The 27,622-nt window shown below is 44.2% G+C and overlaps 2 protein-coding genes across 3 annotated transcripts in view; one reads left to right on the top strand and one right to left on the bottom strand.

Moving 5' to 3' along the window:
• Positions 1-16,317, top strand: part of LOC311130331 (multimerin-2-like) — a 59,481-nt gene extending 43,164 nt beyond the window's left edge. The window contains exons 3-8 of the mRNA XM_084163060.1: positions 4,051-4,157; positions 4,429-4,521; positions 5,397-5,639; positions 10,274-10,710; positions 10,881-12,399; positions 12,833-16,317. Of these exons, the coding sequence (XP_084019186.1) occupies positions 4,051-4,157; positions 4,429-4,521; positions 5,397-5,639; positions 10,274-10,710; positions 10,881-12,399; positions 12,833-13,245 (2,812 nt within the window). The 3' untranslated portion in view covers positions 13,246-16,317. The remainder of the gene's footprint in view (positions 1-4,050; positions 4,158-4,428; positions 4,522-5,396; positions 5,640-10,273; positions 10,711-10,880; positions 12,400-12,832) is intronic.
• A 1,693-nt stretch (positions 16,318-18,010) lies between these two features.
• The window catches only part of LOC311130354 (bone morphogenetic protein receptor type-1A-like), a 56,587-nt gene continuing 46,975 nt past the window's right edge, over positions 18,011-27,622 (bottom strand). For both annotated transcript variants that reach the window (XM_084163078.1, XM_084163079.1), the window contains exons 4-13: positions 24,855-25,014; positions 24,140-24,242; positions 22,603-22,702; positions 22,406-22,502; positions 22,000-22,138; positions 21,526-21,718; positions 20,962-21,259; positions 20,531-20,706; positions 19,658-19,788; positions 18,011-19,370 (exon numbers count right to left, since the gene is read on the bottom strand). In XM_084163078.1, the coding sequence (XP_084019204.1) occupies positions 19,245-19,370; positions 19,658-19,788; positions 20,531-20,706; positions 20,962-21,259; positions 21,526-21,718; positions 22,000-22,138; positions 22,406-22,502; positions 22,603-22,702; positions 24,140-24,242; positions 24,855-25,014 (1,523 nt within the window). In that variant the 3' untranslated portion in view covers positions 18,011-19,244. The remainder of the gene's footprint in view (positions 19,371-19,657; positions 19,789-20,530; positions 20,707-20,961; positions 21,260-21,525; positions 21,719-21,999; positions 22,139-22,405; positions 22,503-22,602; positions 22,703-24,139; positions 24,243-24,854; positions 25,015-27,622) is intronic.

The raw sequence follows: 27,622 nt of genomic DNA, 5'->3' as shown, positions 1-27,622 counted from the left end.
TTCCCTCATTTACTCAAGCGTTTCCATTATTTTGGCAGTTACCTGTACATCAGTTTACATATACATACAGTGGGGGGGAAAAGTATTTAGTCAGCCACCAATTGTGCAAGTTCTCCCACTTAAAAAGATGAGAGAGGCCTGTCATTTTCATCATATGTACACGTCAACTATGACAGACAAATTGAGATTTTTTTTTCAAGAAAATCACATTGTAGGATTTGTAATGAATTTATTTGCAAATTATGGTGGAAAATAAGTATTTGGTCACCTACAAACAAGCAAGATTTCTGGCTCTCACAGACGTGTAACTTCTTCTTTAAGAGGATCCTCTGTCCTCCACTCGTTACCTGTATTAATGGCACCTGTTTGAACTTGTTATCAGTATAAAAGACACCTGTCCACAACCTCAAACAGTCACACTCCAAACTCCACTATGGCCAAGACCAAAGAGCTGTCAAAGGACACCAGAAACAAAATTGTAGACCTGCACCAGGCTGGGAAGACTGAATCTGCAATAGGTAAGCAGCTTGGTTTGAAGAAATCAACTGTGGGAGCAATTATTCGGAAATGGAAGACATACAAGACCACTGATAATCTCCCTCGATCTGGGGCTCCACGCAAGATCTCACCCCGTGGGGTCAAAATGATCACAAGAACGGTGAGCAAAAATCCCAGAACCACACGGGCGCAGTGGTCTAAGGCACTGCATCGCAGTGCTAACTGTGCCACTAGAGATCCTGGTTCGAATCCAGGCTCTGTCGCAGCCGGCCGCGACTGGGAGACTCATGGGCGGCGCACAATTGGCCCAGCGTCGTCTAGGGTAGGGGAGGGAATGGCCGGCAGGGATGTAGCTCAGTTGATAGAGCATGGCGTTTGCAACGCCAGGGTTGTGGGTTCGATTCCCACGGGGGGCCAGTATAACAAATATATGTAATCACTAACTGTAAGTCGCTCTGGATAAGAGCGTCTGCTAAATGACTAAAATGTAAATGTAAATGTAGTGAATGACCTGCAGAGAGCTGAGACCAAAGTAACAAAGCCTACCATCAGTAACACACTACACCGCCAGGGACTCAAATCCTGCAGTGCCAGACGTGTCCCCCTGCTTAAGCCAGTACATGTCCAGGCCCATCTGAAGTTTTCTAGAGTGCATTTGGATGAACCAGAAGAGGATTGGGAGAATGTCATATGGTCAGATGAAACCAAAATAGAACTTTTTGGTAAAAACTCAACTTGTCGTGTTTGGAGGACAAAGAATGCTGAGTTGCATCCAAAGAACACCATACCTACTGTGAAGCATGGGGGTGGAAACATCATGCTTTGGGGCAGTTTTTCTGCAAAGGGACCAGGATGACTGATCCGTGTAAAGGAAAGAATGAATGGGGCCATGTATTGTGAGATTTTGAGTGAAAACCTCCTTCCATCAGCAAGGGCATTGAAGATGAAACGTGGCTGGGTCTTTCAGCATGACAATGATCCCAAACACACCGCCCGGGCAACGAAGGAGTGGCTTCGTAAGAAGCATTTCAAGGTCCTGGGGTGGCCTAGCCAGTCTCCAGATCTCAACCCCATAGAAAATCTTTGGAGGGAGTTGAAAGTCTGTGTTGCCCAGCGACAGCCCCAAAACATCACTGCTCTAGAGGAGATCTGCATGGAGGAATGGGCCAAAATACCAGCAACAGTGTGTGAAAACCTTGTGAAGACTTACAGAAAACGTTTGACCTGTATCATTGCCAACAAAGGGTATATTACAAAGTATTGAGAAACTTTTGTTATTGACCAAATACTTATTTTCCACCATAATTTGCAAATAAATTCATTAAAAATCCTACAATGTGATTTTCTGGATATTTGTTTTTCTCATTTTGTCTGTCATAGTTGACGTGTACCTATGATGAAAATTACAGGCCTCTCTCATCTTTTTAAGTGGGAGAACTTGCACAATTGGTGGCTGACTAAATACTTTTTTTCCCCACTGTACACCTGATTTAGGTCAGATAGGGGAGAGGCGGTGTGCCGTGAGGTGTTGTTTTATTTGTTGTTGTTTTTGAGCACATTTTGCTGTTTGTTTGAGTAATTTGAGATGGAAGGGAGTTCCATGTAAACGTGGCTCTGTATAATACTGTGCGTTTCCTTAAATTTGTTTTGGATTTGGGGACTACGAAGAGACCGCTGGTGGCATGTCTGGTAGGGGTAAGTATGTCTGTCAGAGCTGTATGTTATTTAATTATACAGACAACTTGGAATCTTTAACACAGTAATATTTCTCATAAAAACAAGAAGTGATGCAGTACATTTTTACTCTACTTTGAGCCAAGAGAGACTGGCATGCATCTTGTTGATATTGACCTTCTGTTTACAGTGAAGCGCAAGACATGCTGTTCTGTTGTGAGCTGCAGCTTTCCTAGCTCCTTCTTTGTAGCTCCTGACCATATAACTGGGCAATAGATGTGATAGAACCAGAGCCTGCTGGACTTGTTTGGTCGAAAGTGGTGTTAAAAATGCACCATCACAGACAGACCCATCCCCATCTTTACAATAGAATCAAAATGCCTTGACCATGATCATTTACAGTGTACGGTAACACCAATAACTTTATTTTCCTCTACTTGATCAACAGCCACATCATTAATTACCAGATTCAGCTGAGGTCTAGTACAAATCATTCCCTGAGTGTGAATTATGCCGTCACATTCGGGGTGTCTCAATTCTTTTCACGGGACCTCCTATGGTGCACACTTTTTTTAATGGACCTAATAGTAAAGACGCCATTTAAGGATAATAATTTTTAAAAAAAATTTGGGGGGGTGCATGAACACAACCAGTCATGATGTTTTCATCTTATTGTCAAACAAATCACTTCAAAAAGTAGACTACATGCGCATGTTCGTCCACTCCAAACTAATTGCAGCATTTTTTGTAGAAAGAAAAGTTGGGACACCTGAAAAGGGGCTGAGATATGGGACTTTCCCAGGATGACAAGTGCATCCCAATAACTGTGCAGCCACATGGAATACATTTTTTAAAACCATGGCACAGAGGTGGGGGTGTATGTTAAATTTGGAATAAGCTTTTATTTTAATATTTACCACTGTAGCAGTACAAATTGAATTTTAAACAAATAGAAGAATGGTTGCATTATTTAGAACCCCCCCCCCCCCCCCCCCCCCCCCCCCCCCCAAAGTTTGACTTTGTTGCATTTAGTGCGACTCATGTCTCATTCAGGGGGTCTGAGACCCACCTGGGCCCTCCGTAATTCGCACTCTGCTTTTAGTTTTCAATATGTTCAGGATTAGTTTATTACTAGGCACCCATTCTAAAACTGACTGCAACTCTTTGTTTAGGGTTGCAGTGATTTTGCAAGTGTGGGTGCTGACATGTATAAATCAAATTTCAAATGTTATTGGTCACATACACATATTTTGCAGATGTTATAGTATAGTGTTGAATCATCTGTGCGCATAGGCTTTGTTTAAGGCTAATGGTAGATCATTAGTGAAAACAGTAAAGGTCCAAGAAGGCTCCCTTGTGGAATACCACACTTTTTACATTAGAGAAGTTCCAATTAAAGTAAAACCCCTCTGTTCTATTAGATACATACTGTAGCTTTCTATCCATGATATGGCAGATGTAAAGTTTTTTCAATAACAAATTATGATCAATGATATCAAAAGCAGCACTGAAGTCTAACAATACAACTCCCACAATCTTCTTCATTCAGACAATCAACAGTAATTTGTGTCAGTGCAGTACATGTTGAGTGCCCTTCCCTATAAGGATGCTGAAAGTCAGTTCCATAAATTTACTGAGAACTGGCAGCAAGCTGATTGGTCGGATGTTAGAGCAAGTAAAGGGAGCTTTACCATTGCTGGGTAGTGGAATCACTTCAGCATCTCTTCAGAATTGTGGACAAATACTTTTCACAAGACTCACATTAAAGATATGGCAAATAGGAGTTGCAATATATTTAATATGTGCCAATTAGTAATGTAATCAGGTGTAATCCAATGTTTTTGGTTTGTGTGTGACCTTGTTTTTATGTGTGTTTAGGTACAAGCTCTCTACCCGGCCAGTGTACAGAGAAAAGCAGAATATCTTCACCGCCCTGTTGTGGAGGTGCTGCACAGGACACGGAGGGGAGAACTGCGAGGAAACGGGTACTGATACAGAGCTACACACAACTGATACACACATGGTATAAGAAGTAAACTTATGGTGCAATATGCCTCCACAGGCCTACTCTAGATTTTCTCCTATATTAGTAAAGTTATCTCAAGCAGATTTCCTGTGTGTGAAATGGCCCTTAACTCTGCGAGACGGACCGGCTTGGAAATGCATGTGTTTACGAAAACTATGGAACCAATAAAAGTAACACCCTCTCTCTGCACTCCTGCTCTCTTCCTCTTTTCCTATCTCCCCCTTCCCCAGTAGCTGATGGCCATATATCTGACCCTACAGACCCCACCATGGCAGGACGACCAGGACGACCACATTCAGGAGACACTGAGCCTCACCACACAGGTAGAGGTCTGCACATCTGACCCATCTGTTTACCTATTGGGGGGGGGGGGGTGACTGGGTAAGCTGTCCTCAATCAAATGCCCCGTGCCGCCCTCTCTGACTCAAAAGGAATAAACGGAGGAAACGCCAGTGGCCCAGGAGAGCGACTGTGGGAAGTTCGTCACTTCCCGGGGGAGGGAGGAAAGGGTTTGTGAACTGTTCTCAGGACATCAAGCAAGGCCTTAAAAGGGTGTGTGACCCCATTCCATCCCAGCCTGCCCTACCCCCTCTAACTATGGCCCTCGCGTGTAGCTAGGAACCCAAACACACTGAGTCACCCGTGCACAAACACTGCCTGAGACACTAGGGACCTAAAAAGAACCCTCTGCCCTTTTGGGCCAGTTTTAGGTAAAAAACTAAGAGTCCAAAACAAAGACATAAAGTCCCCCGTTATCGGCTAGTCCGCTCTCAGTCCCTCCACGTCCCTTATTGAGAGGGCTTCCTAAACTGCAGAGGGCTCATATAATTAATTATTCACCACCACTGGAGTCCAATAGCTATTGTATTACACACACTAATCAAGCACACACACAGGGTTGGCTGAAGTGGGGTCAGAAGTGGTGGACAGAGAGCTAACCTAAGGCTATGTTTCTCAGGGTCAGGGGAGAGTTGTCTGCCCACTGACATAGCTACTGCTCTGTGGTCCTGTCCCAGTCCATGAGGAATCATATAACTACAATCCAAGTGCTGTGATCACAGTTCACATCAATAGATACAACAATGTGCCACTGGAGAAACAAGGACAAAGTGAGGTTAAACATCTTTACCTTGATAAAAGCCATGGTTGAAATCCTCCTTCTCCTAAAATTCTATCCATCTGTCTGTTATCTGTCTAGGCGCTCAGTCTAGACTCACCCACCAGCTTGAGCGGGAACAGAATGACTTCCAGGTGTCTGAGAATCCTCTGTACGAGAGCCATCCCTCAGAGGCTGACAACAACAACTACACACACACAGATCCCCGAGAGCCCCCCTCATACCCTCAACAGGCCCAGGAGCACATCCCTCACCATGGCTACGACCACCCCCACCACCCGCACCCCTACCCCAACCACCGCCCGCAGGACTTCAATCATGGAGGTAAGTTGGGACCCTAGAATCACCAGTACTGTACTAACATCATGTTAATCACACTGGGCAAAAGTTAGGGGAACGTTAGGAAGCCTGGTTAAATGTTATGTTAGGACCACCATGACCAGGATTGTGACTGTGCTTTAGGAGGTAGAATGTTTTCACCACTGCCAAAATCGGGGCCATGAAAAGGAGGCACTGTTGTCATCGGCAACACCCCTAACATCATCTATCAACCTCTTTGAGACACTCTCATGCAAACACATGCTCACTCAATATCTCATACGCAATAACAAACCTGCAAGGAATGGGCCATTCAATGTCAATACAAAACAACTCTTTATACAGAACCAAAAGTGAAAATCAACAGCAAAATCCTGTCTCTAAGCTCCTGTTTAGCATGTTTACACTCCCAGCTCTTATTTATGCACACTGTCTGTCTCATCCACTTCCCCTGAGAGAATTGACAGGCTTTAGACTAGTGCAATAAATAATCCACAGTTGACCGGAGGAAGGCTTGACCAAGGAAAATACATGTAAGGGGGACTCCATTCCTCTGCAGTGACAATGCCTGCATAGTGTCCCCCCACCCCCGTCATTAGCTTCCTTGTCAGGAAATCCTCTCTTTCTTCTGGAAAAAATGTCCCCCCATACATTGTATACGGATGATGTAATCCACGATAGGATGGTGACATAAGGGGTCTAATATACTGTAGTGTGAGGTCTCATATTATAGCCACACACGGTAACATAGCCGCTGGAAGTAGGGGTGCTGGAGGTGCTGCAGCAGCCCCTGGTGGTGAAATCTTTAAAATGTAAGAATCATAAAAAATTATAACGATTTTTCATTGCGTTATTGATATAAATGATCATCGGTAGGTGTATGAGAGAGACAAAAACATGGGATATTTATAGCCTATTTGGGCCCCATTCTGCAAGGAGAGCTCTCAGCTCTGTTTTGTAAGTATTGCGCTCATGATATGCTATTATCTATTCAGTTGTATGGGTTTGGAGTTGGACACGCGATCTGCTGTACGATAGACAGTTTAGTTTGAGTTGAGTCAGGTTTCTTTCTCTCCCTCTCTGTCCTTTCCCCTCTTCCATAAGCATCACGTGAGTTTCACGTTTGGGGAAGCAAATTTTCACCATAAAAATGCCTGCAACCATCTAATCTAGGCATATGAAAAGAGGAGACACAAATTATACAATATGATGTCCATCTAACCTGGAGGAGGAAATTATTGTCCAAGTGCCACTGAGAGTTCTGCAGCATCCCCTGATAAATCGAAATCCCCCCCAAAATAATAATGTATATACAGCGGGGGAAAAAAGTATTTAGTCAGCCACCAATTGTGCAAGTTCTCCCACTTAAAAAGATGAGAGAGGCCTGTAATTTTCATCATAGGTACACGTCAACTATGACAGACAAATTGAGGAAAAAAATCCAGAAAATCACATTGTAGGATTTTTTATGAATTTATTTGCAAATTATGGTGGAAAATAAGTATTTGGTCACCTACAAACAAGCAAGATTTCTGGCTCTCACAGACGTGTAACTTCTTCTTTAAGAGGCTCCTCTGTCCTCCACTCGTTACCTGTATTAATGGCACCTGTTTGAACTTGTTATCAGTATAAAAGACACCTGTCCACAACCTCAAACAGTCACACTCCAAACTCCACTATGGCCAAGACCAAAGAGCTGTCAAAGGACACCAGAAACAAAATTGTAGACCTGCACCAGGCTGGGAAGACTGAATCTGCAATAGGTAAGCAGCTTGGTTTGAAGAAATCAACTGTGGGAGCAATTATTAGGAAATGGAAGACATACAAGACCACTGATAATCTCCCTCGATCTGGGGCTCCACGCAAGATCTCACCCCGTGGGGTCAAAATGATCACAAGAACGGTGAGCAAAAATCCCAGAACCACACGGGGGGACCTAGTGAATGACCTGCAGAGAGCTGGGACCAAAGTAACAAAGCCTACCATCAGTAACACACTACGCCGCCAGGGACTCAAATCCTGCAGTGCCAGACGTGTCCCCCTGCTTAAGCCAGTACATGTCCAGGCCCGTCTGAAGTTTGCTAGAGTGCATTTGGATGATCCAGAAGAGGATTGGGAGAATGTCATATGGTCAGATATGTAAAAACAACTCGTCGTGTTTGGAGGACAAAGAATGCCGAGTTGCATCCAAAGAACACCATACCTACTGTGAAGCATGGGGGTGGAAACATCATGCTTTGGGGCTGTTTTTCTGCAAAGGGACCAGGACGACTGATCCGTGTAAAGGAAAGAATGAATGGGGCCATGTATCATGAGATTTTGAGTGAAAACCTCCTTCCATCAGCAAGGGCATTGAAGATGAAATGTGGCTGGGTCTTTCAGCATGACAATGATCCCAAACACACCGCCCGGGCAACGAAGGAGTGGCTTCGTAAGAAGCATTTCAAGGTCCTGGAGTGGCCTAGCCAGTCTCCAGACCTCAACCCCATAGAAAATCTTTGGAGGGAGTTGAAAGTCCGTGTTGCCCAGCGACAGCCCCAAAACATCACTGCTCTAGAGGAGATCTGCATGGAGGAATGGGCCAAGATACCAGCAACAGTGTGTGAAAACCTTGTGAAGACTTACAGAAAATGTTTGACCTGTGTCATTGCCAACAAAGGGTATATAACAAAGTATTGAGAAACTTTTGTTATTGACCAAATACTTATTTCCCACCATAATTTGCAAATAAATTCATAAAAAATCCTAAAATGTGATTTTCTGGATATTTTTTTCTCATTTTGTCTGTCATAGTTGACGTGTACCTATGATGAAAATTACAGGCCTCTCTCATCTTTTTAAGTGGGAGAACTTGCACAATTGGTGGCTGACTAAATACTTTTTTCCCCCACTGTATATATATTATTTAAATAACTTATTTTCTCACAAAATGTGTGAACTAGGCCTTTATTACTCCTGTAAGAGCAGAAAAAAACACTAAACTGTTTGCCACTATGCAATGCTTTTCATAAAGGGGAATTTTCTTTCTTCACACCTGGCAGCACCGCCAACTCAAAACATCTTCCCCAGAAAAGTTGAGCCTCTAGTTTTTTGGGGTTGGTGGTAATACTTCACTTTTCCCATAGTGTTCCATCATCATCATATATGAATTACAGTGCTATGCACAGTGAGGAGAGTCATAGTTCTTGCTGTTGTGGTACATTCTCACTTCCTATGATCTTCTCCTTGTTTGGGAAAGACTCAACAGGCTAAGGCCATGACGTAAAGTCTGGATAAAGAAATTACTGATCTGACTTCTATCATGTCAGACTAAAGACAATCGGCCTACAGTTTATTTTTAGCATAGCAGGGAAATTGGTGAAGGGGCTAGCTAGAGTATGCTAGCCTGCACATCTATTTGAAAACACCACCTAACTACAGCACTACTTACCTACTTCTTTTGATCTGTGTGATCTTTTTTTTACAGAACACAACCAACTCTTCGAACTTTGTACAACTCATGGCAGGGGGTGACCTGATACTTCCTCTCTCAGTATGACCACACTGTATGACCTCTGACCTCTTTGTGGCACAGCATGTGGGAAGAGTTTTTTCTGCCTGAATAAATGGAGGGTGTTTCCAATGTTATTAGAAAAACAAGCCCTGAATGATGAAAGGCCCTCCGATCACATAGATTACACTTTAGAGCACAAGCAGAAATAGCTTGGAGGGGGGTCTGGACTCTGTCCAGATATTAGGGTGACAGCGTAATAATTTACTCATTCCCAGGGGGCATAGCTACATGTGGGTGGGGGAATTCAATGTCACATACGCACTCATGCAGACGAGTATGCACACACACATGCAGGCACACACGCACATGCTTGTTTTACTATCCTTGTGGAGACCAAACCATTTATTCCTATTCAAAATCCTATTTTCCCTAACCTTAACCCTAATTGTAAACCTAACCCCTAAGCCTAAAATAGCCTTTTTCTTTGTGAGAACTGGCAAAATGTTCCCACTTGTCTGAATTTTCCTTCACTATTCTTGAGAGGACTTCTGGTCAAGGATAGTAAAACTATAAACACGCACACATGCATGCACACGCACACCCCCCCACACAATTTCTAGGAGGAATGTGAGAATCCCTGGAGCCTGTAGCTTATCATTCTAAAAGGAACTGCGTCCATTAGGGCCGTCTCTGGGGTGCACAAACACTGCCACGAAACAAACCCATCCAACAGGGGAAATTAAATGTCAAAATATTGGTCTGGAAATAGCTATGCTCTGTTATTCCTATTTTTGGCAACGTGGCATTTTACTTTGGCTTCTTCAGCAAAAATAAATACAAATAAATTGTAGATTTCTTGAGACAAAAGGCACTCATAACTGTTCCTGAGAACTAATGGCACAACTGATATGAATGAATAGCTTTTATAAGAGAATACATTCTAACAGGTTTTGAAAAGGAGCCTTGCTATGCTCCTATACACATTGATGTTGGTGTACAGTTGTGGCATCATCTTAGCTTTGTGCACTGTTATGATTTACAAATATAAAGTCGATATGTCTAAAACTGAAAATGAGTCTTGTTCTGAATCCTTATACCGATTGACGTGAGTAAATATTATGCACTGACTTCCTGGTTTGTCTCTCAGACCCAATCAGGGATGAGGTGGAGGCTGTCGCTCTACTGCCCTACCCAGACTCCCTGTCTCCCCTCCCTCTGCCCCACATGATGGCCCTGCTGATGTCCCAGCTTCAGCCCATGTTGGATGGCTTCAACCGCACCTTGGAGCGCCTGACCTTGGAGGTAGGGGGTCTGTCCCGGGATGTGTCCCAGCTCCGGAGCTCTCAGTGGGATGTAAAGGAGGAGGCCCTGCGGGGTGCAGGTGCCGGAGAGGGTCCCGAGGCCTTTGAGGCTAAGCTGGAGCAGAGTTTCCAGGACATCAAGGAGGTGAGGAGGGAACTGGAGAGACAGAGAGCTGAGATGGCGGATAGGCTACACTCCCAGCATGACATGCTGTACTATAATATCACCAACTTCAAGACAGACATCGACGCCAAGATCAAACACAACGACAAGATGTTACAGGTCAGTGAATCCCTCGTTACTGTATCTCATGACATGGTGATGAAACTATTTAATAATTACTAACTTCGAGACTTAGTTCCTCACTTATGTGTTAGTATCATACACTTTTAGACTTTTTATGGCCAATAAGTAAGAATGTTCTTCATGCCTTTCATATGTTTCCCGGGTAGGTTAATCTCCAGTCCATGAATGCCACCCTGTCAGACATGAAGCTCGAGCAGGAGCGTCTGAGTGAAGAGCTCCAGAGGGACCTGACCAGCCCAGGGGACAGGAGAGAACCCAGCCAGGTCCAACCCAGTCAGGCCCAGCACCCTCCAGAGGACTCAGCAGTGTGGGAGTCTATCGCTCGTCTGGACAACAAGGTGGTCAACAACACAGTGAGGATGAATGCCCTGGTTGAAGACTTGGAGATAGCCAATGACAACGTCCTGGACCTGAAGAGGGGCTTGCGAGACCTCGAGGAGAACATTGCCCAAACGTGGAGGAACAGCCAGATCCAGTTCATGGAGACGGGCCTGGAGGTGGAGGCGGCTAAAGTAGCCGTGCTGAACCGCGTCAATGAGCTGGCCAGCAACCTAACCATCCGCTCGGAGCAGCTGCAGGAAATGGAGACTGACATAGACTACCTGTACACACAGTTCTACAAGAACGTCAGCGCTGCCAAAGACTGTGACTGCAAGGCATTCACCGCCACCATCTCCCGCTTGGAGCAGGGTCTGACCAACGTCACAGAGCTGGCCAACGACAACCGGCTGGCCCTGGAAGGGAGTACCGATGCTGGGTCGGAGCGCTGGAGTCCCTCTGTGGAGGACATCTACCAGGGGTTGGATCACGTCAAGGCCTCCCTGGCCTTTGAGCAAGAGAAGAGCAGGACTCTCCACCACAATATGACCCAGCTGCTGGCCTCCTTCCTGGACAGCCAGAGGGACGTGCTCAGCCTGCGGGAGAGCGACGAGCGGTTGGTGGCTGAGATGCGTCACCTCTCCAGCTCCTTCTCTTCTCTGTTGAAGGACACCATCCGCCACAATGATGTGCTGGAGATGCTCCTGGGGGAGGAGGTGATGGAGTTCATGGACTGGCCCCTAAGCAACCAGGAGGCACACTCCATCCCTGCACTGCAGGAGAGGCTCCGCCACATACAGGAACAGATCAGGGGCCAGAACCTCAGCCTCACCTCCCTGCTGGAGGCCGCCCAGGCAGGGGAGGTCCCAGCCTCAGATGAGCCCTCTGCGATGGTAGACTTGGCCTCCCGCGGCCTGAAGAGGAGGAGTGGAGACCAGAGGCGTGACCACCTCATGGTCTCAGCAGCCTCTGACGACCGGCAAGACTACTCAGACAGTGACCTGTGGAGCCTTGAGAAAGCAGTGGAGGAGCTGGGGGAGAAGGTCCACAGGCTGGAGTACAGGCCTTGCTCTGCCAGCTGCAACAACACCAAAGATAGCGCCAAACTGCAGGCAGAGGTGGCCTGGCTTAGGAGGGGTTTAGAGAATCATTTGCGTCTCTTCAAGAATGTTTTCAGTAACCCAGAGGGGCTGGCCGACTCAGAGAGCACCCTGGACTTGGACCAGCTATGGGCCCTGATGAAGAGGAAGGAGGGGAAGAGACAGAGGAAGCGCAATAACAACAAAGAGGGACTCAAAGACCATATTGGAGACAGAGCTAACTTTCGCAGCAGGAGGGATACATCAGGTAGGCATCAATCTATGAAAGACAAAAACACACTATCATTTCTACCTCTCAATCATGCTGGGCTACATTTCTTTCTAACCTCCACTAAGACCGGAATTGCACTTTAAACTGTATAAAAATAAAGATAATCAGAGATCTATACAGTGAAACACCCTCAAGTCAGTGTTCGCAATGGGTTAAAACAGGAGTTGCTTAGCATGACTGAGAGAATCAACACAAGACTGCCCCCTGGTGAACAAAAATGTTTTAGTTCAGACTTATAAGTGGTCTAAGCAGAAGTATAGTGAGTGTCTATGGGTTACACGCATTTCGCTACACCCTCAATAACATCTGCTAAATATGTGTATGCAACCAATATTTATTTTTCTATTTGATACTGCCCATGAACAGTTAGCAGATAACAGCTGATAATTCCCTGTCTCTTCTCTTTCAGTGCTATCCAAGCTGGGGGACAGTCCCCTGATGTTTCTGGCCAGAAGCATACAGCGCAGCAGACCAAGTGAAAGCAGCCTGCTGGTGTTTGAGGACACATCCCTAAACCTCGGCCAGATGTACTCAACTCACACTGGGATGTTCCAAGCACCTTTGGCAGGAGTCTACCTCTTCGTGCTGACACTGAACTTTAAACCTGGCCCTTCGCTGTCTGGGCTGAGGAGAGAGAACAGTGAGCTGGCTGCCACTCTGCATCAGGACAAGATGGCATTGTTTGGCCCCGTCACCCGTATGTGTCTCCTACAGCTGCGGCAGGGAGAGGAACTCCACCTTGAACTGTATGAGGGGACTCTGGTGACTGATGACCCCAAAGACAACACCTTCGCTGGGCTTCTGCTTTATCAGACCAACTGAGGAAGCTGGGGCTGCTCTGTATAGTCAGAGGAGAGATGTTGGACTGAGAGCAATCAATCACTAGACTGAAAGCCGCTATGCCACCTGTGTTTCAATCCCTTGCATTGATATTGGGAGGGGGAGTGTATGTAGAAGGTTCAGGGAGTATAAACATTTGTCATACAGTATACCACTTAAAGCATTGCAACACACCTTCCCTGAAGTTATTCTAGGTTGTTATAAGGGAAACAGGAACATTTGAGCATTCTAGACCATAAAACTATGTTCTATAGAAACACTGACTCACAGAATATAAGGTGGGCTCTTTAAGATATATCACATGCTCCCCTCCATGCTACCATAATACATGGCTTTCAGTGCTTTATGACTGCAACATTTCTAATACAGTGCCGTGAAAAAGTATTTGCCACCTTTGAAATTTTCTCTACTTTTGCATATTTCTGATACTGAATGTTATCAGATCTTCAACCAAAACCTAATATTAGATAAAGGGAACCTGAGTGAACAAATAACACAATTACATACTTATTTCATAAACAAAAGTAATGCAACACTCAATGCACCTGTGTGAAAAAGTAATTGCACCCTTACACTCAATAACTGGTTGTGGCACCTTTAGCTGCAATGACTCCAACCAAATGCTTCCTGTAGTTGTTGATCAGTCTCTCACATCGCTGTGGAGGAATTTTGGCCCACTCTTCCATGCAGAACTGCTTTACTCAGCGACATGTGGGTTTTCAAGCACAAACTGCTTGTTTCAAGTCCCGTCACATCTCAAATGGGATTAGGTCTGGACAAATTTGTTGCTTTTTAGACATTCATGTAGACTTAATTGTGTTTTGGATCATTGTCTTGCTGCATGACCCAGCTGTGCTTCAGCTCACAGACAGATGGCCTGACATTATCCTCTAGAATTATCTGATACAGAGCTGAATTCATGGTTCCTTCTATTAAAGGCAAGTCGTCCAGGTCCTGAGGCAGCAAAGCATCCCCAAACCATCACACTAACACCACCATGCTTGACCGTTGGTATGAGGTTCTTACTGTGGATTGCAGTGTTTGGTTTTCGCCAGGCATTAATGGGACCCATGTCGTCCAAAAAAGTTAACCTTTTGAATCTTTGGTACATATAACATTCTTCCAAGAGTCTTGATGATCATCTAGGTGCTTCCCGATGCTTTTTGACAAACTTGAGTAAACTTTTTGGACGACATGGATCCAGACCTAATCCCAATTGAGATGTTGTGGCAGGACTTGAAATGAGCAATTCATGCTTGAAAACCCACAAATGGCGCTGAGTTAAAGCAGTTCGCATGCAAGCGCGGCATTTGGTTGCAGTCATTGCAGCTAAAGTTGGCACAACCAGTTATTGAGTGTAAGGGGGCAATTACTTTTTCACACAGGAGAATTGGGTAAGCATTACTTTGTTAATTCAATAAATAAAACAATTATATATTATTGTTATTTGTAAATGCAGGTTGCCTTGATCTAATACTAGGTTTTGGTTGAAGATCTGATATCATTCAGTATCAAAAATATGCAAAAATAGAGAAGGGGCAAATACTTTTTGATGGCAGTGTACATGTATAAGGCCCCAGGTAGAGAAACTGACCCTTTTCTACACAACACAGGCTCCATACTGACTAGAGTGAATAACTCAATCAAGTGAACAGAGTAATGGATTTTAAACTATTACAGTACATCAATATACTTCACCTTTCTCATCCAACAGATGGAAGTGCTAGACACCTTCACTGGTTTTAGCCTCATTCTCCAGTCAAACCAACACAGTTCATTGGAAGAAAATGAAACAATAACCCAAGACCAGACCACAAAGTTGTGTACTAAAATAAGGTTATTTACTTTAAAATTGATACATTGGACAGGCTGTGTACAGAAACAGAACAGTTTTCTTTCCTTGGTAAACTCATAAAGGCACCTTTTAACCAGATGCTGTATAAAAACACATTAAAGATTAACATATTAGAGATTATTCTATATGGTTTTCTTGCATATTACAAAGAGGAAAACACTAGTTACTGCTCGGGTGAAGTATTTTTCTTAAATATCTACCATATGTACTGTTAGCTTAATTCACAAAGAAACTGTCCTGACACACTAGGTTGCAAGTGATTTCAGAGGACATGCACACTCAACATGTGCACAAAACCACAAGCACTGCTCTGCAAGATAGGTTTTTTTTATGAATTTGTATGGACACAAGGGAAGCAAAAGCAAACATTGGATAGATAGAGGCAGACACAATAGTAGCAGGGACGTGGAAGAGAACGTTTTAAGAATGCACTGGCCAAGACATGGATCCTATGCAAGAGGTTCAACAAGGGGCACAATCTGTGACAACACTTCCTCATCATCATTCTGCTGCCATGTTGTGTTGCTACCATGCTGTGTTTCTGCCATGCTATGTTGTCGTCTTAGGTCTCTCTGTATGTAGTGTTGTGGTGTCTCTATTGTTGTGATGTGTGTTTTGTCCTATATTTTTTATTTGTAATCCCAGCCCCCGTCCCCGCAGGAGGCCTTTTGCCTTTTGGTAGGCCATCATTGTAAATAAGAATTTGTTCTTAACTGACTTGCCTAGTTAAATAAAGGTAAAACAAAAAAAAAAAAAACTGTCAAGAGGTGAGGACAGTGGTTCAGCCGAGGATATTATTTATGTTTTCATTTCATACTTCTCCTTTTCAGACCTGTATGAAAGGTGTAAGCTCAAAATATGGAAATGCAGTACCTCTTGTGGTAAATGGTAATACATTGGCTTGCTCTACCCTCTGCACTGGCCCGCAGATAACATCACTGAGGAAACCTGGGAATTTGTATATATTTGCATGTGTCCCAAAACAAGCTGAAGTGTTTTCACTTCAGTGTTGCACTACTGTATGTTCTCTCTGTACTTGGCTGTAATTCTGTAACACGTACCTGAGGAAGCTTGATGGATCAACAAACTTCATTGACATTCCAGCTCTGACTAAATGTTGTTTTTAGCACAAGTACCATAGCATTGAGCAAGCTATATAATTGTATTTTAAGTTAATAAAATATTGCATATTTTCTGAACTAATGTGGACTTCTTGTGAGCACTATGACAAACCTGACATTGGACATGTAGGACCCCGGAAGACAAACCATTACTAATCAATTTCTCTGACCCACTACTGCACATTGCAACAAGCTTAGTCAACGGTACAGTTCAACGGCTGAGCTCACATGAGGTTTGGCAATATGAAAGTTGGCCACTTAATATCTATCTGTAACTCAACATGGAATGAAAAGCAAGAGAAGAGCAGGGGGAATTCATCTTATACAGTTGAAGTCGGAAGTTTACATACATCTTAGCCAAATATATTTAAACTCAGTTTCTCACAATTCCTGACATTTAATCCTAGTAAAAATTCCCTGTTTTAGGTCAGTTATGATCACCACTTTATTTTAAGAATGTGAAATGTCAGAATAATTGTAGAGAGAATTATTTATTTCAGCTTTTATTTCTTTCATCACATTCCCAGTGGGTCAGAAGTTTACATACATTCAATTAGTATTTGGTAGCATTGCCTTTAAATTGTTTAACTTGGGTTAAATGTTGTTTCGGGTAGCCTTCCACAAGCTTCCCACAATAAATTGGGTGAATTTTGGCCCATTCCTCCTGACAGAGCTGGTGTAACTGAGTCAGGTTTGTAGGCCTCCTTGCTCGCACACACTTTTTCAGTTCTGCCCACACATCAGGGCTTTGTGATGGCCACTCCAATACCTTGACTTTGTTGTCCTTAAGCCATTTTGCCACAACTTTGGAAGTATGCTTGGGGTCATTGTGAATTTGGAAGACCCATTTGCGACCAAGCTTTAACTTCCTGACTGATGTCTTGAGATGTTGCTTCAATTTATCCACATAATTTTCCTTCCTCATGATGCCATCTATTTTGTGAAGTGCACCAGTCCCTCCTGCAGCAAAGCACCCCCACAGCATGATGCTGCCACCCCCATGCTTCTTCGGCTTGCAAGGAATCCCCTTTTTCCTCCAAACTAAACAATGGTCATTATGGCCAAAAAGTACAATCTTTGTCCCCATGTGCAGCCATAGTGTGGCTATTTTATGGCGGTTTTGGAGCAGTGGCTTCTTCCTTGCTGAGTAGCCTTTCCGGTTACGTCGATATAGGACTCGTTCTCCTGTGGATATGGATACTTTTGTACCCATTTCCCCCAGCATATTCACAAGGTCCTTTGCTGTCGTTCTGGGATTGATTTGCACTTTTCGCACCAAAGTACGTTCATTTCTAGGAAACAGAACGTGTCTCCTTCCTGAGCGGTAAGACGGCTGCGTGGTCCCATGGTGTTTATACTGGCGTATTATTGTTTGTACAGATGAACGCGCTACCTTCAGGCGTTTGGAAATTGCTCCCAAGGATGAACCAGACTTGTGGAGGTCTACAATTTTTCTTCTGAGGTCTTGGCTGATTTCTTTTGATTTTCCCATGATGTCAAGCAAAGAGGCACTGAATTTGAAGGTAGGCCTTGAAATACATCCACAGGCACACCTTCAATTGACTCAAATGATGTCAATTAGCCTATTAGAAGCTTCTAAAGCCGTGACATCATTTTCTGGAATTTTACAAGCTGTTTGAAGATACAGTCAACTTAGTGTATGTAGACTTCTGACCAACTGGAATTCGTGATACAGTGAATTATAAGTGAAATAATATGTCTGTAAACAATTGTTGGAAAAATATATTGTGTCATGCACAAAGTAGATGTCCTGACCGACTTGCCAAAACTATAATTTGTTAACAAGAAATTGGTTGAGTGGTTGAAAATCAAGTTTTAATGACTCCAACCTAAGTGTATGTAAACTTCCGACTTCAACTGTATCTATTGATGTGGACAAGAATCAATGGGGAATTGGGACAGCAGAAATGTCAGATTAATCATTTTTAGAAAGGCCCAATTGATGTGTGCCCTCTGAGCTGCACACCTTTGTATTGGCTTCATGAGTTTCATGGCCGTAGAACACGAGGGCCAAAATATAATGCCATTTTAGTGTTCTAAACTTTCCTCCCAGAAGACATAGAGAACATACAAGGGAACACATATGAAGAAGGCGTAAGCATAGAGACAGGATGGGACACAAACTCCCTATTCACAAATGTCATTTCATTACAATTTAGCATTAAATATTTTGTACCAGACTGCTTCTTTGTGTCAGAACATAGATTTTTTGAGAAGTTACTGAGTTGAGGTTTATTGTAGGAAGCACAGTGACTAGTTGATTTAAGGCAAGTCAGGTACCCCCTCTTACAATGTCCTTGGTTGTTTGGATTGCTCGTAGCTCTTGAAGTAGGTCCGGTTTGAAGCCCACTGGACGTGAATACCATTGCAGCATATTGTTCTTTTTTTTTTGAGTAGGCACGGCATCTATCGACAATATATTTACATATTAAATTCACATATAATTATAGTACCTTATTTCGTAATTACTCTACTTAAGAGTCGAGAGATATATGTTTCAATATGGCAGGAGAAGACTGTCCTGAAAATATTATTTTTGGCATAAAATGTTTACAGGCAAAAATTGAACAGTATTGGCGGGTGGTGACGCTTGCGAGGACAGTGTCTTGGTTTGAAGTGAGGCTTTAAGGTTCCTCCATCATATTCCTTTCTGTCCATCAACATTTGAGCAGGAATATGCCGTCCCCCTCCACACACACAATGTCATGTTTTGACTTTCACAGAAAGCATTAATTGCAGCACGTTGACCAAGAACTCCTCTGGCCAGGGAGGGAATAGGGGGAAGAGCCTCTGGCAGCAACATCTGTCAGTTGTGGTGATAGAGATTCATGGAGGTCGAGGCGCTATGCCCAAGGCCCCGTTTTCTCCCATACCCTGTTCCTCCTCCCCTGCCATCTGAACAGAAGTGACACATTCAGCATTAGGACACACTGGGGAGTTCTGGCTCTCGGTCAGGCTGTGTGGAGTATGTAGGGGAGAAAGGATCAAATTTTGATGTCCTGCGATTCCACCATTTTGGCCAAGGTCTTCTTGACTCGTAAGATGGTGAGGCGCGAGGCGGGGTTGTGGGCCCAGCACTCAGACATCAGCTTCAGCATGGCTCTCAGACACTGTGGAGAAAACACACACACCGCTTTAGGAGTTTGGTCTAATTTAAATAATCACTAAGTACACAGTATTACCTAGGCAGCTCTTTGCTTAATTATAGTAGTTTTTGAAAAAGTACTTATGATACTAAATGCAAATGCTTTCATATGGGGTACCACCGCTACAACTGGATAAAAGATAACCTTAGCTTTCTTTACTCATTTATATGCGTTTATGCACTGCTCTTCAGTTTCTATCTCAAGGGTCTCGTACAGGCAAAACCATATTGCCCTGATAAATCATGACTCACCTCGTCACCGTTCCATCTGTTGGACACGGTGGGCCGCAGCCCTTTAACACACACCACCTCCAGCATGTCCTCAAAAGACGGATCTGCCGGCACCATCTCGTAGTAGGGCAGCTGGTGGTCCTCCACTATCCCTGAGAGAGAGGAGAGGGAGATCATTACGTGTAAACAGAACACTAGTTCCACCATACCGTCAGTGTAGTGCTTTTCATAACCAGTTGAAATCTTAAGCCTATTGCTTTTTTTCTCTGTAGTGACTGGCAGGGCCTAAAATCAATACCCGCGGGTAGATTTTGGCATTGGAGTGTAAGATGTTTATTTCACCAGCCATGTTGGCAGGTGGTCAGGGCTCCACAGTGCAAGCATTTCACACACATTTGAGAATAAAAAAGAGAGTTAGAAGTCAAGTATGAGCACACTGTCACTGACAACTCGAGGGGCTATGTGCCCTCATTGCCACAGTAACATCCCGCCCTTAAAGGGGCAGCTGAACAATTGTCTCTTCGGTAAAATGTTGGTTAAAAGACTGTCACAAAAATGAAATAATATTTAGCAATATAGCACATCACTTCTTACTAGTAATACATTTATTGTTTTAGAAAAATTACAAAGCTCATCTGTTTTTTGTTTCGTTATTTTGGTTTAATTATGGCAAAAAAATATCTGAGTGGCAGGTATATTTTTAAATCTACCTGATAGTGGCTGGTTGACCAACAGGTTAGTTTCAGGCCCTGGTGACTAGTCTGGAATATCAGTATCACACACGTACACAAATGCCTGTAGATTCACGACTATAAGGTGTGTGTGTGTATACGCGTCTATATATGGTTGTCTGTGTGTATACATGTCTATTTCGGTGTCTGTCTGTGTCCGTACCTCCTGTTACACAGCGGCGGGCCATCTCCCAGATGATGAGGCCGTAGCTGTATATATCAGCCATGATGTAGGCCTGGAAGTGGTTCTTGTTCAGGGTCTCGTCCAACACCTCGGGGGCCATGTACCTCCGGGTCCCCACCCGTGTACTCAGTGGGGCGTCCACCTCGTTGGTATCACTGACGACAAGAGAAGAACAGAAATTCATAAATAATCCACAGGGAAATGGTCAGTTGCTCCAGAAACAAAACTTCAGAACTGTTTAGAAGAACGGCCATAAGTGAAAACATGGGTCGTATTCATTAGCTCACAAAACTATTGTTGCTTATTGGACAAGTTCAGGTACTCCCTCCCTGTTTCCGTCAGTTTTCTTACGTTGAGTGCCTATTGAACACAACCTTGATTAAAACTTTCATGACTGAGCAGCACTTTACCTGTTGAACTTGACAGCCAGGCCCAGGTCAGCGATGCAGCAGGTTCCATTCTTCTTCATCAGGATGTTCTTGCTCTTGAGGTCTCGGTGGGCGATGGCCGGCTTGCCCTGGGTGCCGTAGATCTCCGTGTGGAGGTGGCACAGGGCGCAGGCAGCAGAGTAGGCCAGCCGCAGCAGGCTCTGGGTGTCCAGCGTGGTGAACTTCAGGTAGTCATACAGGGAGCCGTTCTCATGGTAGTCTGTGATGAGTAAGAGCTGTGTGAAGGCCCCAGTACCCTTGATGTCTGCTGCTATGAAACCTGGAGGGGTGAGAAGAGAGGGGAGGGTGTTTAGTGCTATATTGAGATGTAGGCCTTGCCCTGATACATGACTGTTGACCTCATGTATAAGGGCAAATGTAGGCCTAAGATCACTCCAAGATTATGTCTCAGTCAATCAAGACTCAACATTAAACTTAGATTCAGACTATTTTAGAAGGAAAACTGTAAATGGCAGTATATGGTTTAGATGGAGGCAGAGACGGCAGTCTTCTTTACTACAAGTGAGTGGTAGGAACGAAGCTTACCCAGTATGTTCTCGTGCCTCATGAGGACAGTTTGGTAAATCTCAGTCTCTCTGAACCAACTGGCCTCCTCCCGGGTGAAAAACACCTTGACGGCCACCTTCTCTCCCCGCCAGCGGCCCAACCACACCTCGCCGTAGCGCCCCTTGCCGATCTGACGTACCATCTGGATCTGCTTGGCAATGGTACGCTGCACCTACAAGACACACCAGGGAGAGGCACTGAGCATTCATATCATATCACGTGTACCACAGATCATAGCTACTACACCTTTTACCATTTGTTCTTTCCTTTATGTGGTATTCACTGTTTCAAGCAAGATGTGTGCAAATTATTTAACCTAGCTATGACCAAAGACACACACAAAACAGCTGTTACACTTTCCTGGAAAGCAGAAAAGTCACATTCCATAGCCAAAGTCTTTCTATCCAGGTCACATGCTCCAAAGCCACTCCCTGTGTCGTGTGGGAATCTTACCAGCAGGGGGAGCCCAGAGCCACTGCTAGAGGACTGGGACTGGTTGATGAGGTCTTTGAGAGACTCTCCCACAGGGATGAAGGCCTCATCCTGCTCCAGGTCCCGGTGGTACCGCTGCCTCGCCGTCTGCCACTTGTATCTGAAAATAACACACACAGATCAGTACAGGGCACACATGCTAAAGCTACAATATGAACAATAAGTACTGTGAAGCAAAAGTAAATCATTATTATAAAAGAGGTGAAACAGACTATCCCAAACCCATCATTTAGAAATGCTTAATGGCACCAACAGTTGACTTCTATTCTACCACCAGTACTCAATTCACTGTATATTAGACAGTACATTTGGAATGAGTTGGAATATCTATTTTTGTTAGCTAGTCCACTGTAGTAGCCAGTCCTACCTGTAGTAACAGACTACCGTGATGCAGATGAGAGTGCAGCAGCACACAGTCATTGATATAAGGAAAGCCAGCCAATGGGCACTGCCAAAGTAGGAACCTGCAAAACAAAACAATTTGAGTCCCCAAATACAATTTCCGACCCAGACAAACTAGCATAAGAATACACTAGTGGAGTAACAGTTGGCTCTGAGCCTCACCAGTGTCCATTGGGGGAGGTAATGTGGGCTGCAGGTCCCGATTACAGAAGTCTGTATCACAGCATTCGATCGTTCGCCTTGTCTGAGCCCTGGGCGAATCCTGAAACAATGTTTGTTTGCATAACAAGGGTTATTTGGAATCATTAACAAGAACAAAATATGAATAATAGCGATACACTCAGTGGCTAGTTTATTAGGTGATGTACACCACCCCGTTCACGAAAATGGATCTCTCCTACAGACAGTGAGTCACGTGGCTGTGGCTTGCTATATAAAGCAGGCAGACAGGCATCGAGGCATTCAGTTACTGTTCGTTTGAACGTTAGAAGAATGGGCAAAACGAGTGACCTAAGCAACCTTTTTTTTGTGAACAATTATTTATTTAGTTTTTCTTGCATGTCCTAGACAATTACAGTTTAAAGACATAAATATGTACAGTTCAATAGGTGGAAAACAAACAAACAAAATGTCTAAACAAAAAAAAAAACATACAAATGAAAAAGGACAAAACAAAATAGATTAAAGACAAATCGTTTTCAGTATTTCCAAATTAAAACAGTCTATTCAAATTTCATTCTCAACCAACCCAGAGCCACATAGGTAAACTGAGAAAAAGGCGGAGCAGGGCAATGCTATCTCACATTGTTGTTAAATTAGCTCTTGCAAGTGAGATAGCATGTGACCAATTGACCAGAGTTTCGGGCTTAGCCCCACGCAGTGGATCTTTACAGTTGCGCAATGTCCAAGTACATAAGCAACCGACATCTGCAAAGGGTAATACCTGGTTCAAACTAACTCCTTAGAATAGTTTTTTTGCCTGCTGTTAATGCAGCCATAACAATCCGCCCCTAAGTGACTTTGAGCGTGGTATGATCGTAGATGCCAGGCGCGCCGGATCCAGTATCTCAGAAACGGCCGCCCTCCTGGGCTTTTCACGCACGACAGTGTCTAGAGTTTACCAAGAATGGTGCGACCCAAAAAAATAAAACACATCCAGTCAGCGGCAGTTCTGTGGGCGAAAACAGCTCGCTAATGAGCGAGGTCGAAGGAGATTGGCAAGAATTGTGCAAGCTAACAGGCAGGCCACAAACAGAAAAATAATGGTGCAGTACAACAACTCGTCGATCCGTGTCATGGATGGGCTATTGCAGCAGACGACCACACTGGGTTCCACTCCTATCAGCTAAAAACAGGAAGCAGCAGCTCCAGTGGGCACACAATCACCAACACTGGACAATTGAGGAGTGGAAAAACATTGCCTGGTCCAACGAATCCCGGTTGCTATTACTTCATCCTGATGGCAGAGTCAGGATTTGGCGTAAGCAGCATGAGTCCATGGACCCATCCTGCCTGGTGTCAATTGAGCAGTGATTGAATGCCATGCCCCGAAGAATTCAGGCTTTTCTGGATGCAAAGGGTCCAACCCGGTACTAAACTTGCCACTGAGTGTACATACACATTCAAGTAACATGATATAATTGACACCCCTGTGTCCTTGTCTTGTCCTGCTCCCTCCATACAGACACAACATGCTTACCTTGCATTGAAAATGTGAGCCTTCATACTTCATGCAGCCAGAGGTCAGAATGGCTTCTCCATTATCATCCTCCTCTATGATGGCAAAACACTGGCCATTCGTCCTACAATACACACATTCAATGAGTACAGTTCCCAAACATACTTAGGTCAGTATTTTGACCAAACCTGACATTCATCACAGTCAGAGTTGGAACAACCATCTAAATTAAAGACATTCTCCGGTAATGTTGTATACTTTTTAGCCAGTAGTTCTGAAAGTAGCTCTCACGAGCCAAAAGTGGTCCCCAAAAATTGTGTACTATGTCACATATTTGCAGATATGTGCACCACGTCACATTTCTCTCTCTCTCTCTCGCTCTGCTGTGGGTGCATCGTGTGCATCTTGCTAGCTGTCACTCATATGGCAAGGGGCTGAAGCTCATTGGTTGAACTCAAATTGCTAGGGGCTGGCCCATGTGGGGGAAATGTAGGGAAAATGGCACAGCACAGCTCCCAGAAAAACAGTCTATCAAACTAGGGATTTTGTGGCAAATTGAGGTAAGACCGTAACTCTTCTCATAGAATATGCATGTATGAACTACACATTGACACATCCAGCCCAAAGCGGGTGGTAAAACAAAAACCGTAGTAGTCGCAAAAGTTCCGGAGCATGTCTTTAAAGATTTGGCCTTTGGGAACATACAGAGTGTATTACGAGGTGGTTGATCACTCACTCGCAGGTGTTATTTTTGTGGTCCTCTGGACAGTGGCCGGAGCAGTAGCAGCTCAGAAAGCGGGCGCCGTCTTCTGGGGCCACCGTGGGGCCGTCTCCGGGCTTCCTGGACTCATGCTTGTGTCCGGTGCCATGGAGCATGTGGTCTGGATTCTGACCAGCTGGATGGATGGAGGAGACACAAGGAGGGAGGGGTAGAGAAGAGACAGGGCGAGAGAGAGAAAAACGGTTTTGTTTATAATGACAGTAAAAATATCACAATCCATCATTCTTTCCTTACTTCCATCTGTTTTTTCTGCACGCATCACTATAGTCTTGCATACAGAACATATAAATACATTGTGTTAACATTACTTATTCCACCACCTAACACCACATCTGGTTTGAAGTTACAGTAGCAAATACTAGGCTATGTAATCATAGTAAACACAATAGCCTTATGGTTATTTTGATCTGCTGTCCAGCCCTCTATTAGTTTCTATCTGAGAGCGGTCTGGTCTGGTCCTGATTGGGTACTCATCTGATGAGCCTGATCCATATATGGCCAGAGGGCTATTTATACTCTGTACTAGTGTCCAGTCAGGGCCATCACATACATGAGTGTAAGCAGAGCAAAATACTGTATAAGGGCAAAGCCAACCTCTGTTGTTCTCTCAGCACAACTTTAGCACTGTTGTTAATCTGATCGCAATTACATATGAAATTGAAAACAACAGTGTGGTTTACTGGAGGAAAAATCTAATATTCATGCAGATGTTGTGGTTCCTAATAATGGCAAGGGTAAGTACACAGCAAACGTTAACCGCTAAACGCAGTTTATGGTGGTTAAAGTAGCCGAGAGCTCACTGCCAGGACTTTGTATTAACAGGGCATCGGCAACAAATCTACATACACATCTTACGGAGACAGTCAGAGCTATTAAGATTAGATACATGGCACCATGGATACAAGGTCAGGAAAATAACATTTTGCAGAGCAGCACACTAATATTAGGTTAAGTCTCTTATGCTGCATGAAATGTTGTGTATGAGCTCACTGTGTTACTCCTTCTCTCCTCACATTTGTCTGGTACTCCCTCCACCTCTTCTCATGCCCTTTCTCCTGATCTCCTTTCCTCTCCCTCCTTCTTCTGCAATGCCCTGTCCCACTTCCCTTATCATTTCACCTCTTGCCCTCTTATTTTTCCACAGTCCTTTTGCCTTCTACTGCCTGTTGTTCCGCTCTTCCCATATCCCTCTCTTCTTGACTTCTACCTCGTCCTAACCCCTCCTTTCTCTTCCACCCATTTCTCTGCCCCTTACTTATTTTCCTAGCCCCCCTTCGCCCTTTCACCTCTGCCTTTTTCCCAGCTCCCTCCCCCCTCCTCCTCAGGAGAGTGAACCTGGGCTGTGGGGCTCGTGAGCACAAAGAACAAAGTGAGGTCTGTGTGTGGAGCTCAGCGCGGCTGCGGGCACTTCCTCTGGAGCATGACGTGACTCGAGCCTGCTCGAGTTCAGACATGTCTGCAGAGGGCCAGTCACCTGCAAACCTACACTTTGAAACGTCTCGGCAGGAAAGCAACACGGCAGACGTTTTTTTCTCTCCCTGCTGCTGTTGTCTCCATCTCCGCATTCCTTTCCTAGACCCCATTACCGGCTTCAGAGTTGTTGTTCTAGTCTTTCTCTGGTTTTTTTCCTTTCGTTTTACAACAGAGTGTCCTGGTGGTTCTAAATTCAGGCCGCATTCTCCTAGTAATTCTATTGGTAAATGACCATGAAAAGGCGAGCCGAGCGATAAAATAGCTTCTGTTGGGATTCAGTTCAATTTAACAGTTAATTTATACACTGATCGCGTACGTAGAGACTCACTGGCTTACTGACGTCAGCTAGCCTAACTGCGGACATAGACTACTACTTCTACAAATGCTTCACTTTTAGTACTGTACTTCAGCCAACCGAATGTCCAAGAAATGTAATTGAAACCCAATGGGTGGCAGGCAAAAACCTGCCAGTCATAGCTTGGTTTTTGGATCCTTGAGACTAAAATGAATGCTAAACACTTCTACAAACACATAACAGTAGTATCAAAATAAAAGCAACCATTTGAACTCTATATTCTATTATTTCAACAACTAAAGCAAAGCTAATCAGAACTCTCTTCACTAAGATGTTCTATGCATAGAGAATGGACAACTAGGCAAGTGACTCACTACAGTCCTCATTAATGTGTCAAGGGCATATTTCACTAGAACAGATTTATGAACTCCGAGTGAGGAGAAATCACTGTGGCAGGGGTCGTGAGTTCATAACTGTATTGCTAGAGCTGGGGTCCTCGGGCATAGAACAAACACTAATTTGTTGTACAAACAAAGGTGGCAGGGGATACCGGTGTCGTAACCGGCGGCACCACCCTGAAAAAATAAAGAGCTAATGGAAGCCTGAGCAGTTCTCCAGTGAGATAGCAGAGCTGGCCTCAGAAGCTGTGAACCAGGGGCTTTGAAGTCTGCCTTCTATCAGTGAAGGGGAAAACAACACCCAGATTACAGGACTCCAGAGTTCCAACCAGGGTGGTGGGAACAGTCTCTCGGTTTCTTTGCTCTACATCCGTCACAAACACAGTTTCACACACACGTCAAGTACACACACCAGATCCAAAGAAATAAAGCTCAGAAAAGGAGGCAGATAGTCTAGACCTCTTGCCATTGATATTACACACGGGAGATTTAATCAAAATCATATCTGAAATTGTTCCGCTAATAAACTACACTTAAGTGGTGGCATGGCCCAAGGC

This window comes from Coregonus lavaretus (genome assembly GCF_964263955.1).
Source record: "Coregonus lavaretus genome assembly, chromosome: 1".
NCBI lineage: Eukaryota > Metazoa > Chordata > Actinopteri > Salmoniformes > Salmonidae > Coregonus > Coregonus lavaretus.
This window is presented reverse-complemented; position numbering and strand designations above follow the sequence as displayed.